The 13,844-nt window shown below is 37.8% G+C and overlaps 1 protein-coding gene across 1 annotated transcript; it reads right to left on the bottom strand.

Moving 5' to 3' along the window:
• Positions 1–3,963: 3,963 nt before the first annotated feature.
• kmt5aa (lysine methyltransferase 5Aa) lies at positions 3,964–13,019 on the bottom strand. The gene is made up of 7 exons (XM_032570920.1): positions 12,797–13,019; positions 9,923–10,076; positions 8,320–8,602; positions 7,429–7,516; positions 5,995–6,054; positions 5,656–5,846; positions 3,964–5,248 (listed from the first exon to the last, which is right to left on the bottom strand). Exons 1-7 carry the CDS (start codon positions 12,803–12,805, stop codon positions 5,038–5,040), a joined length of 996 nt encoding a protein of 331 aa, XP_032426811.1. The 5' UTR covers positions 12,806–13,019; the 3' UTR covers positions 3,964–5,037.
• Positions 13,020–13,844: the final 825 nt, after the last annotated feature.

Here is a 13,844-nt window from a genome sequence, read left to right as displayed (position 1 = left end):
CATTTGACAAAAACTTTAAATTTTTAGCATGTCCGATTGGTGAAGCCCTGCAGTTGTACGAAATTCAGTTTTCTCGGTTAAGACAACTTTATGCTTGAATCCCGAAGCTGAAAACACACATCTTCCCATAAAAACAAACCAGATGCACCAGTCCTTTTATTTGCATATTAAATCTTTATTCCTCAATGCTTGAACACCAGCATCGAGATTTCTTCGGCGCTACAACAATTTTCTGTCCTAAAACTGTGGAAAAAGTCAGTTTTGCCCACTTAAATATTTATTGCATCTGTTCCATATTATATTAAAACATTTTACACAAGTGTTAATCCTACTAAATAGAAGTTATGTTAAGACAGGAAATGACAGTAGCTTGAAATTTCTCTACTGGCCTCTTCGTATAGACATTGTTTGCTTCTGTGAAAATGAATCATGAAAATTAATTATGAATTACAGAAAAGAAATGCTGGCTGAGCAGAAAAAGACTTAAAATACTTAAAGGTGTACATAAATAACAAAATAAATGAATGTGTCTTGGCGGAGAAAGTATTGGACTAAAGTTACCGCTAATACAAAAATGGCTTCCTGTACAAGCCGACGAACTACAACTAGTTAAAGATGAGTAGATAAATGCCAAACTTGAGTATTTTTCCAACTGGCTCTTTAGCTAAAATTTAAGTGTCGTAAAGTTAAGCTTTCTATGACAGAAATAACCAATGATGCAAAAGTTGAATCTTAAATTTCATATTGAAAAGACAGCCTTGGAACCTGATTGCTTATATGTTAAAGTTGAACAGAAACTCTCTTTAACCAAATATTTCCTCACTAGTTTCAAATAACAGTAAAGCTGGCTTACATTTTTAAGCTAACTAGATAAAATTCTCGCAAGAATCTGTTACTTTTGGTGGCTTTAGAGGCTAATTGATTCTTCTAGTTATATAGTTGAATTATGTTGCATAATGGTTAACTTTTGTTTTCATTTGGCAACGAAAGACAACATATGCAGCTAGCTGCTAAAATCAGTTTCCCTCCATTTTAGCTGTGTTATAGTAGGTAGAGTAGCTGCAGCAGTAGCTTGGGTTAAAAAACAGAACTATTTATCTTAATAGAGGAAAAAAAACTTAACTTAATTGTCCACAAGTCACTCTTACGAAGAAGACCTGGGGTTTACCAATATTAAAAATCCACAACATAATAATAATAATAATAATAATAATAATAGGGCAGTAATCAACAAGTTAGAAGGAACAAGAAAAATGCTCAATCTTGTAAAACAAACCTGCTTTTCATTTTTAGTCACCAATGAGCTTGTCGGTTTATTCAGCAACTTTCTAAACCACTTTGTTGCCCAACTAACTGAACGTAACGTATAAACCCACCGTTTCCCGTATTTGTACGCTCAACAAAATAAAGACCATAAATACAGACCATAAAGTACGTCCGTAAAATAAAGACCGTTTGGTTAAAAAGCAGTTTCTGGTCTTTGTCTGAGTTGATGGAGACAAAGTTAAAAGTTTAAAACTCGCTTATTATTCAGATGAATACTTCCTGAAATTCATCAGCCATCAACAAACACAAATCATTGATTCATATCAAATATTTATGGGGGAAACTTTATATATATTTATATGGGGAAGAGAAGCACAGAATGAGTTGTCATACCAAAAAACGATGTACCATAACACCAATTCTATGTCTGAAGTTAAAAAAAACAATATTTAGCAAAGAAGCTGATAGTTTATCACTAAATTTACCTTGTAGAAGTTAAATCGGGACCAACGGTTACTTTGGTAACCCTGGGGGTAAATGGTGCACTGGCAGAACTCTTCTCTTACTGTATGTCTGAAATTAATGCTAAAATAATGGAAAAAATGTGGAAAAAGTCAGATCTATGTTTAGAATGGCCAGATCAGGATGCCCCGCCTCTCTCCATATAAATTCATGCTATCATGTTTGTTATGCCTTATTTACTTTTTGATACTAATGTAGTACAATTGAAAATGACCTGGTTTTATTCACATAAATTCAACAGACGTCCTATTGCGCTTTTGATCTGAGAGGGTTTCCAACATGCTTTTTTTTTAAGGTCATCAGTTCCATTACAAATGTGCACAAAATTGTCAATATTTTTGCTAATGTAAAAAATAAAAATTTGCAATTGCGGCGTTTCCATTAAATAAGACACACAAAATCATACAACCAAGTTTGTTCACACAATAAGTCATTCAAAAACACACTGCTGCGTCCTCATCCTCCAACTACTTCCTGTCGTCGTCTTCATGATTTGTGCCGGCAGCAACATCCCGTTGTTGATCAAAAGACTTGTGTGATGCGAAAAAAAAGAGTTTCCTCTGGAGTTTTGTCAAATACACCAATTTTGATTAAAAAAAACAAACAAAAAAACCCCAACATAATCTTAGTGGCAAAACATTTTACCGAAAAATGTATGTATATTTTTTTTTCTTCAAAATTGGTGTTTCTCTTTAGCGGATTTATTTTCAAAATGTCAAGTTGCGCAATTAAATGGTCAATGGAAACGGAGCGTATAAAACCCTCCTGCGCTTGTGGAAGAAGCGTAGAATGACCTGGGAGTGTTTTCAGTTTGGACGCTTCGATATTGCCAGTCCTCTCTTCAAAGAAAAGATTTACTCAAAGTGTCGATATCAGTACTTTCAATAATGAGCCAATGACTTTTGGTCATTAAAACCAAATGTGTCTGTCGCCCAAATCAAAACCATAGTTTCTAGTTAACGTCTCCCTCTTTGTGCAAACAAGGGAACTCTGATCACATCTTGTCACATTATAAAACCAAACTTCAATGCATTTCATTGGGATTTTATGTGATTCATATTGAATGAAGGAATTGTTTAAATATATTCTGAAAAGTAGGATGTGGTTTTGTCTTTAGCTTCCTTAATTCTTAATTCTGTTACCCCTAAATAAACTCCAGCCCATTAATCAGAGGAGCTGCTCTGATTAATGACATGCAAGTTATAAACTTAAGAATATTTGCAGACAAGTTCTTTAGTTAGGGCTAGCCAATAAATACATTTTTGGGGGAAAAGGGGGGCGATTTCCATGGGTTTCTATAATTCAAAGTGATGTCAGCGCATCAAGGGCGGCCATCTTGTTTGACAAGCGTGTTTTACAGCTGCTGTTTAATTGGACTTTGAATTCAGGTTAGGCTAGGATTTTTTTTAATTATTATTTTAACAAGACTAAAATTATACTCTTACAAGAATATTTGCGGGCGTGCCGTGGTGACGTAGGGGTTAGCGCGACCCATATTTGGAGGCCTTCAGTCCTCGACGTGGCCGTCGCGGGTTCGACTCCCGGACCCAACGACATTTGCCGCATGTCTTCCCCCCTCTCCTTCCCTGTTTCCTGTCAGCCTACTGTCATATAAGGGACACTAGAGCCCACAAAAGACCCCCTGGAGGGGTAAAAAAAAAAGAATATTTGCAAGTCTGTTAGAGACTTACCCCCAAATACTTGCTGCTGAAGTCAGGGGCCCTGAAAACAGATGTATGCCACACTTTTCAGAATTTTACTTATTAAAAAAGGGGGGGAAGGGAGTACCTTTAAAGGTTATTGTATTATTCTATGTTTAGAATAATACATAGAATTATGTATTATTCTATGTAATAGAATAATATTACATAGAATAATGTAATATTATTCTATGTAATATTACATTATTACATAGAATAATGTAATATTCTATGTTACATTAGAATATTCTAAAGAAGCGGTTACATGTTTTACAGTCATCTGAAGTCATCTATTAACAAATATATTTGTTAATATATTTCTTAATATATTAACAAATATTTTCTGTTAATGTTTTTTTAATGTGAAAAGGTGTGTTTAGAATACCTTGACTTTAGACACTTTGTCACTGTCTGGCTCAGCATTTGGTAATAACTCCTTTAACGGCCGACAGGTGGAGGAAGAGGGAACAGCGTATCGGCTAAAGATCAGTCGACATTTAATCAAACAAATCTTAACATATACTTTCATTCAAGCAGTTACAGCAGAAAATTCTGCAAAGGAATCGCAGAAAATTTTATATTATTTTAACATGTTTTAAATTCAAATGTAACCGTTGTGTTTAATATTAAAAAATACATTATCATCTAAAAACAAAAAAGCAAAAAAAATATATATATATATGTATATCACACTGGTTATTTCAGAGTTGCACAAGGTTGCGTCACATTCCGACTTTTCACCAAGCGTCAAAACATGATCGAAAGCCTCCAAGATGGCAGCCGAGCCTGGAGTGTGGTTAACTGTCACATGGCCACCAGCCGCGGCAGACGGTTTCCATGTGGGACGGCGTGTTGGAGCCGTCGTAGGCAGAATAAGAGAAAAGAGGAGTGAATTTTCAACTTTTCAATCCCAGAAATTTCTGAGTTTTTCTACAAAATTTCTGACATCAATCCCAGAATTTATTTATTTTTTCTTGGAAATTTACTCCTTTTTATTTTTTTCTTCTTTCTGCAACGGCCCTAATATGCTGTCGTATTCATAGCTGAAGTTCACTGGAGCAGAATATTTTTTCTAAAAAGCCTTGGGGTTTGTTTTTTTTCCATTGAACTTGGATCTCATAGTGCTTGTTGATCCAAAAGGGAGGAGGGGGCTGAGAAGCCGTTCGGGGAAGTATTGCTAAGTATCTAAAGATAAATTACAAACAAAAAAAAAGCAGTATAAAAAAACGTTGAGCATTAACTACCACCTGCATGCTGTAGAGGCATTGGTCTTCAGGAAGTACAAAATGTACAAAAGAAATGTGCTGCAAAACAACCAGAATGTTTCAGAGACACATATAAATAAAAGTACGCAGGTCCGTCCGATGGAGCAGACGGACCTTAATCGAAATGCAAATCGGTACCCTAAGAACGCCCACCCCACCCCAAACCCACCCCGTCATCTACCACCCAGCGTTCTCTGCATGGCAACAAAAGGGGTACGCATTCTGTTTCTAAGGCAACATGTCTGCTAGCTATGAGAAACACAAGTGCCGCTGACCGCCTCCCGTCAGTACTTGAGCCAGGGGTGAGCGGCGATGGAGGCTTTGCTGCGGTCCCCGTAGTCGTACAGCAGCTCCTCGCCCTTGTCGATGTCTCGGGAGGCGACCAGGATGAGGTGCGGCACGCCGTTGATGTCGTGGAGTTTGGTTTGGCAGTTCCCGTTTTTGCTGTGGTTTATCAGCCGGCCCATCCGACCCGTCTCTTTGGTGGCGTCCACGCTGCGGGGCGGGGAGAGAATATAAAAAAAATATATTTCTTTTTTTATTAACAACATTGAATAATAAAAACTAAATGCTATTACACATGGAAACAAATTTCTACATTCTTTTTTATAGTTGGCGTACATATAATGGGTTAATCTCTTCCTGCTGCTGTTATCTTTTGGTGAAACTTGTTAAATGTTTCTTGATATTACTTTCAAACATTTACAATAATGCAGCACATTTAAATACCACTCTGCATTTCAAAATTCAAATAACTTTTTTAAGGTAAGCTAGTAATAGTAGTAGAATGTTACACGCTTGGAGTGATCTGTTCAGTGCAGTGCGGACATTGTTGGTATTCTTTACCCTCTTAATATTTCATATCGAGTCAAAACAAGAGGATGGATGAAATGTTTTCCTACCAGTACGTTTTGCAGAGGTACTGAAAGTAGTACATGTAGCAGCCGGTGGCAGGGTTTTGAGCATACTCCGCCTCCCTTTTCTTAGCGTCGGTGATCTGCAGCAGGTCGCCATGGTACTCCACGATGTAATCACCTTTCTGGAAACACTGAGTGGCAAACACCGCCCTCCCCTTTCCTTCTATGTGCTGGACCTGCGAACGGGAGGGTGACACATGGCGTGCTGACTTAAACGGCCAGCAAATTATGTTTCAACACGTCGCCAGCAATGAATACTCAAGTGAGTATTAGGAGTTTATCCACATTACAGGTGAGTGAAACGTCCAGAAAGACCCACATTACCTCCATTCCCTCCTCGATTCCGTTGGTGATGAGATCATCGATGAGCTTCTTTTGTTCCCACTGGTGAGGCAAGGCAACTTTATTTAATGTCACCATTCAGACACAGGGTAGTACAAATTAACACAGATAAAACATTAAAACATGAAGTAGCTCAAAAGAATAATGGGAAGTACCACATCGAAAGAAGAAATATTAAAATGCTAATTGAACTGTTCACCTATCAGTACCACCAGTTTTACAGGAATCCGCAATTGTGGAGATTCGTGCAAAAAAAAATAAAAAAAATTACAAATCCACGCAGGTTTCGCATTAAAGTATAATTGTGAATTTACTACGTTTCCGAAAAAATGGTAAAAAAACAAACAATTGGATGTAAATGACTAACCCACCTGCAGGTGGCAGTATTTCTTACTTCTACTACACTGCTGCCTCAGACTTACCGTACTTAGTCCACCGTGATCAACATCGAGCAACGAAATTGAGCTACGTAAAAATAAAAAGTTTGTGTGTCCAATCTGTCTGCATATTTCTCTCTAATCATTTTTTTTCTTTATGTAGATGTTGGAAGGGATTTTTAGTTGCGCCTGTTAAAGTTTGCGTTGAGCGCGTGCGAGCCGACCAAGCGTTTGACAGGAAGATCTGTGCCGCAATTTTAGAAAATAAATGCGTCATAGAAGTATTATGCCGGTCCAGGAGGGCCCGCTCGGCAAGAACACCGTCCAAAACGCTCGGTTTGAGTAAAAGGCGGCGAGCGCGATTCGCCATGACAGCGCGCGAGGCCAACGTGCAGCAGCTAGCAGGGTGCGTTTAGCGCTAGCCTCCTCGCGCCTGATACAATGCGTCAGATATACTTTAATCAGGCCGAAATATCACAAAATTCCTTGCAAATATTTATAAAGTAGCGCCACAACATCTACTCCTCTACAAACAGAATATCAGTGAGGTTTCCCAACCGCACTGATATTCTATCAGTTTCCAAGGAAAACTGGGATGTGAAACAGTTTTCCTTGTATTGGAGAGTATAACCATGGGTACACTAAAGCTGCCTGATTTTTTTTGTTGCTGTTTTGAGACTTGGAGGTCCAACATTACAATAATCAAACCTACTGAAAGTGAAAAGATGGAGACATTTTTACGTAACCTGCTCAGATAGAAAACACTTTATGCTGCCGATGCTTTTTAAAGCTGACAGACCGAATCAGTCTATCAGCTGTTGAATAAGATCTAAACTGGTGACTAAAAGGCACACAACACTGACCAGGAAAAGACTTTTCGTTCACACACAAACATTTTACACACACACTGAAATGACTCGCTTTCAAAACAACCTGAGCTAAGTTTCTCCTACCAAGCTGCTCAGGAGTTGAAGTTGACATGGATGTAGTGAGGATTAAATCCATGTTTTAGTTTAGAGTCAAAGGAACATCTTCTTACCTTGAGTTCTGTTTTACTTTTTCTTGAACTCCGTCTGATTGGATAGAAGTCGGTAACTTTTCGGTTCTGCGAGTTTTTGCCTCCTTCCCTTTAGGGGAAAAAAAAGGAAAAAAAAAAACCAAAATGGTAAATAATTTGCCATCCACTATCACACTGCTTACAATTTATACTCGTATTATTGTTGGCATGAGAAAAGACAACATTACCTTTGCTCGCACCTCATTACTCCTGACATGGAAATAAAACTGAACTGAACAGAGCAACAACAAAAAGCTGGAAGAGTGAGCTCGCAACTGGAGGACTTAAGTGCACAACCATGATAGGATTAAGGCTCCAACTGATTAATGGGTATGCTTATTTGAGTCAATCAACAGTATTGACTTTTAACACCTTTTTAGATTAGGGACCTATTGTTTCATTTTTCAAAAGAAAAAAAGTTTTCCTGAACTCTTTTTGTCCATTTATTGTGAGGTTTGATTATTTTGTTTGACTTATTTGGAAAATATATATATATATGTTGCACATCCATATTTCTTTAACAATTACATTTACTATATGCAACTTATTTGATAATAGGTGATTTTTACTTTTAGCCCAGTATTTGATTTTGGGAGGCCCCTACTGTATGCAATTATAAATTTATAGTTAAAATTAAACTGTATTTTAAGTATTTTTTTTAATCCGCAACATTATTGTCAAAAATATATCTTTAGTTCAGGGAAGAACTATTGAATCCTTCCATTTTCACATCAGCTCATTCTCCAGTCACTGTAACTCTGAATTTCCCACTAATCCCCCCCAAAGCACCCACTTGCACCAGTATTACTAAGATATTTTATTAATACTATAATGATATTACATTCCACTGCATCATAATCAGGGCATACGTACGTTCTCCTGGTGGATTTCTTTCCCATGACTTTGGCACGGGTCCCTCTCCTCTGGTTTCCGTGGAGTGCGCCGCCGTTGTTGTGGTTGCCGTGGAGGGAAGCGTGAGACAAGCTGTTGCCGAGGGGCATAGGGAGTTCGTGAGGGGGGCGATGGCAGAAGAGCTGAGGGAGGGTTGGCTGGTCGGTGGTCCAGCAGGGCGGACGCTGGCCGTAGGTGCTACCGGTCGCCGTCAGATCCGGCTTTGGGTCTCTGAGCGTGGAGCCGATGGGGTCTGTTGTCCTGGCTGGGAGAGAGACAGAGAAATATCAGAGGTGGGTAGAGTAGCCAAAAAAATGAACTCAAGTAAGAGTTACGCTACTTCAACATATTTTTACTCGAATAAAAGTAAAAAGTAGCACATTTATTGACGTGATCTCAGTTGCCACTCTTAGGTTAAGAATAAGAACAACACAATTTTGAAATTAGCAATACTGACAAAGTTTTGCACACATTGTTAATGGAAATGCAGCTGGTGACAGTCTGTTGCTAGTGAACACTGCTAATCCACCTCCTTTGCTTTTGCCACTTCCCTTCAACTCAGTGAGTCTCCAAATTTGACAAGTGCCATACTTCTTCCTTTTCATCACTTATTAATGATGGAATGAATGTAAAATCAATGAGCTATCCAGTACGGTGAAATGTTTGGCAACCATCTCCTGACTTTTTCTTAGTGAGGTTCTTCATGTTGTAGTTGAAACAAAACCTGTGTTTCCATATGAACAAAATCCTGCCAATATTCCAAAAAAAACCCAACAATTTTGCAGTTGTGGTGTTTTCATTAAATAAAAAAGCGCTTTAAAATCAGACAATCAGTTTGTTCACACAATGACATTAAAAACCATGTCACGCCATCATCCTCCAACTACTTCCTGTTTTCTTCTTTGCGGTTTGCGCCACTGGCAACATCTGCTTGTTGATCATGTGACTTGTGTGATGCAAAAAAAGTGTTTCCATTGGAAGTTTTCAGAATAAACCAAGTTTGATACACCAAAATCTATTATCAAAAATCAGTAGTATTTTTTTCTATTAAAAAAAACTACATTTTTTAATATCAAAAAAACTATTGGTTTTTTTGATAATTTTTTTTTTCTTTTTGACTGAAGTTACTTTTGGAAATAACGCAAATTTATTTCTAAAAATAAATTAGAGTGATTCCATTCAGCAAATTTATTTTCAAAATGTCAAATTTTGCTCCGTAATTTGACAACAAAGCTACTGAGGATCCAGAGACCAGACCTTCAAAACAAAAGCTTTGTTCTACTACAATCAGGTCACACATCAAAAGCTCTCAGGTAATCTCCATTTCATGGCGCCACTCAGCTGGACCTCTGTTGAACTAGGTCGGTCCTTTCAAAGATGGGTGGATATTTATGCAGTCATTTACTTCTAATATTTTTAGTTGAAATGGTTTCCAAGTTTTTTTTTGTTTTTTTTTCTTCATCCCTGTCAAAAAATCTCAAATTATATGAAGCATTCTTTTCTTTACAATTGACTTCATGGGTTCTGTATGTGGAAAGTTCAAACATGTAGCGACCCGCAGGACTACAGAGAGGAAGATGCCGACCCTCAGGTTGACTGGGAACGTCGAGCTGCGAGACGCCGATGGGAGAGCCCCGCCCCTCTTGCGTTAACCTGATGCTCGTCTTCTCATCGTGAGCTGCTGGCTTGGACTTGGCGCAGGCTAACGCCATCACTGGGTGAGGACTGCACACTACTTCCTGTAAAGAAAAGAAAAACAATTAGTAACTGTCCTCTCTAAGTGATCCCAGCTGTAAAGTATGGGGCTGTTTTGCTGCAGGAGGAACTGGTGCATTCACAAAGTAGGAAAGAATATTATGTGGAAATTCTGAGGCAAAATCCAAAGATGTCAGTCAGGAAGTTGAGATTTAGGCACAGGTGGGTCTTCCAAATGGAATATAAACCCTGAACATACAGCCAAAGTGGTTCCAGACAAAGTGGCTACGACAAAGTCAGTGTTTTGCTGTGGCAGTCACAAAGCCCCGAACTCAAATCTACGGAGAATTTATCGACAGAGCTGAAGATGCGAGTGCGAATGAGGCAGCCAAAACTCCAGCAAACACTCCAGCAAACTGTTGTAAAAAAAAAAAAAATCTTGTGGAAGAAAAACCCAAAAACTTTTGACTCAAGTCAAACAGTCTAAAGGCAATATACAAAATACTGAGGAAGTGTATGTAAACTTCTGATCTTGAAGACAAAACTCTGACCTTCTTTGATTATTGAGGCATTTAGCAAACAGAAATAATTTTAGTAATTCTAAGTAATTCAAATCAAGAGACGTTTGGTCTGATTTAACTTCAGACAATAAAGAAACATTTTCTTTTGATTTGGTGTATTGAAATTTCCGGTCTCATATAAATTTCTTAATTTTGCCCCCAAAAAAAGAAGTAAATACAGGATCTGAATGCATGCTGCAAGTCTGCCTGAATACAGCTCTACAACCCAGGGGCGCAATAGCGACAGAGAAACCACTAAAGCAAAGACGTGTAAAGAAACATGATATTGTGAATCACCCCATCTGAACCCGGTCGGCCTGCATTTCATTCTGCCAAAACAAAACAAAACAAAACAAAAAAAAAAACACAGACTCAAAGATCCACAAACAATCGAGACAGTGAAGCTCGAACAACGAAATCAAGATTCTTAACAAACCAAGAGGCGACGTTCACAAAATACTCTTAGCTTTCTGTTTACAGTCGGATCTACTGTCAAAATGAAACTAAAATGCAAACGGCCTCAAGTGAAAACAAAACTGAGGTAATAATCCTGATGGAATGTGGAGAGTCACTTTTTATTCAGCACTATTCAAGAACATCCATGGGTTACTTTATAATATAAAGTCAGAAATTTACATGCGCCATGTGTTGGTATTTTATTTCTTGTCCTGCGTAGCAATTCCAAAATGAGGATGTTTCATCTGATGGTAAATTACTATTTATTAAAATAAAATCATGCAGTATCGGGCTTTTCTAGGCCAATTCCAGTCTTTATCAAGGTTTTCTTAAGACTAAAATAACAAATCCACAGTAAAATAAATAACAAAAAAAAATAATAATTTTACTTGTGTAATGCTTTCAGCTTAAAAATATAATCACTGACAAGAGCAAACATAGTTTACAACCCCTTAAGTGTCATGAGGACACTGGTGTCTTCATTTACCCAATGACTTGCATTTAAATGTTTTGAGGGTGGCAGTTAAAGGGTTAAAGGTAAAGTTGCTCAAACTAAAGACAGAAAAAAAAGTTTTGTGAATGAAAAAATAATATTAGTTGTAGTTTTAGGTATTACTATATTTGACTGCACTCTTTTCCTTGGCTTAAAAACGTTATTGATTATAAGAGACACTCTCCCCCCGCCCCTTTTTTAAAAATTTTGATTTAGGAACATTATAAAGTGAGAACAACGCGGCACATTTCCCTTCCTAAAGTTAACACTGACAGATTTCCCTAAAAAAATTAAGTGTTAAAAGATTAAACATAAATAGACGTTACCATATCGCTCAAATAAATGCTGAATTGCCCAATAGCAACAATTCTCTCTTATCTAAAAAGAATAATGAGCAGAAAATGAATCCAGAGGTTTTCTGAAACCAGTCAGGACAGACTGTGTTCCCCAGGGGTGTCTGCTAAGCCCCTTTCCGTTTGATTTGCTAATCTATTACCGTACTGCCAAATCTGAATCCATATTTGCAATATGTACTGATCATAAAAAATATTGTGAGCTTTATCAACAACATACAGATGAGTGGCACAACTGGTGAGCTGATGCCAAGGAGCCGAGCCACGAGTCTAAGATGTCACTGAATCGTCACTCCTTAAGAGAGAGATTATTTTATTTATTAATAATGAAATAAAGTGTATATTAAAACAAATCTCTTCGATACCTCTATTGTAAGGATGTACTGTTTGAATAGCTGATGTGGGAGGAGCCCCGGAGACGGGACCACGCTGGATCCTTACCCACTTGCTCCGCTCACCCGACCAGTCCCTTTAAACCCGTAGCACAGCTACAAACAGGCCTGCTTGTCACCAACTCATGCTTCAGTCAACTCAAACTGAAACGTGCTTTCACGTTAAACTGAGAAACACTCAGAAAAAGGAAATACGTGTCACGTTGGTTCTGTTAAACGCGATAAATTGCGGTTGTGTCACCAGCTGACACGCATGTAGCGACCGTAACTCACTAGCTGACTAACTAGCCGTTAGCACTGTTAACAAAAAGATCACATCTGCAGCTACAGCCACTACACAATCTTATTATTTTTAAAAAATACGGTTAACTACAAGATTACTATCTGGTATCACTTCTAGAATACGAACAGGTTATTACCCCGACTCTGGGTATATTTTCACCAATATTTCCCCACTTTGGCTAGCTTTGTGTAACCTCTTTTACATGATGCCCAAACAAGCAAACTTACCCCGTTCATGTCCGAGCTGTTTTTGTGACTCCCTGCTCCCAACAGATACCCACTCAGAAGCTAGCCTCGGCCCACTCCCACAGGCCGTGTCCTCCTGACACAGCCACACAAATCCACGACGTCCTATTGCACTTCTGTTGGACGGGGAATCGCCAACAGCTCAACCGCTGCAGCCTCAACAGCCCCACTCCGCCATGTTCCTCTTGTGTGGAAATGAATGAGAAGAGTTGGAACGCTGGCGCCCCCTGTCGGTTTTCAGTGGCAGTGGCCGTGTGCTTGGAAAAGAGTTTGTTTACAACCTAAACACTAAATTTCTACATGGAAAAACTATGGTTCTGTTTAACGGAACCATAGTTTTTGTCATTCCTATTTTTTTTAAAGCACACAATATATGTTTTTTAACATTTTATTTTTTTTAAATTCAACTATAAACTAAAGGAAATAAAAATGTATGTTACTCAGAAAAGTTAAATTAATACAAAAACACAAATTAAAAGTTAAATTAAATAATGTGAGGAATGTTACTTATTTAATACTATATCATAATCACTATGTAGATACAATGGAAATATAAATTCCCACAACCACACCAGGTATTATGGAAAATGATTAGCGCCAATTGGAGAAAAAAAAGAATTCTGACTTTAATCTCAGAAATAAAACAGGCATTTATAACAGTCCTAACTATGATGAGATTCTGTCTGAATTCTAAGAAATAACGTAAGATTTTTTTTCAGTGACTCTAATCCTATCTCGTGTATTTTTCTGTCTGCAATACCAATAAATGTTGAGCTAATAAGTAGAACTTGACTAAAATACATTTTCATTTTTTGTGAATGATGCTTAAATGCGAAAACCTGTTAAGTAAACAGGCGAAATCTCAGGTCTGTACTTTAGCACCATCTAGGGGCAAATTAAGTTACAGCAGTCAGAGCTTTCTAAGATCACAAAACGATTTCCTTGTTTAATAAAACAATTTATTTCACATATTCTACATTGTGTGGTATAATATGTTGGAAATCTACTAGGATAACACAAATAATATGAT

The sequence above is a fragment of the Xiphophorus hellerii genome, chromosome 8 (genome assembly GCF_003331165.1).
Source record: "Xiphophorus hellerii strain 12219 chromosome 8, Xiphophorus_hellerii-4.1, whole genome shotgun sequence".
Lineage (NCBI taxonomy): Eukaryota > Metazoa > Chordata > Actinopteri > Cyprinodontiformes > Poeciliidae > Xiphophorus > Xiphophorus hellerii.
Note: the sequence above shows the minus strand (reverse complement) of the source record. Positions and strands in the feature narration are given on the sequence as shown.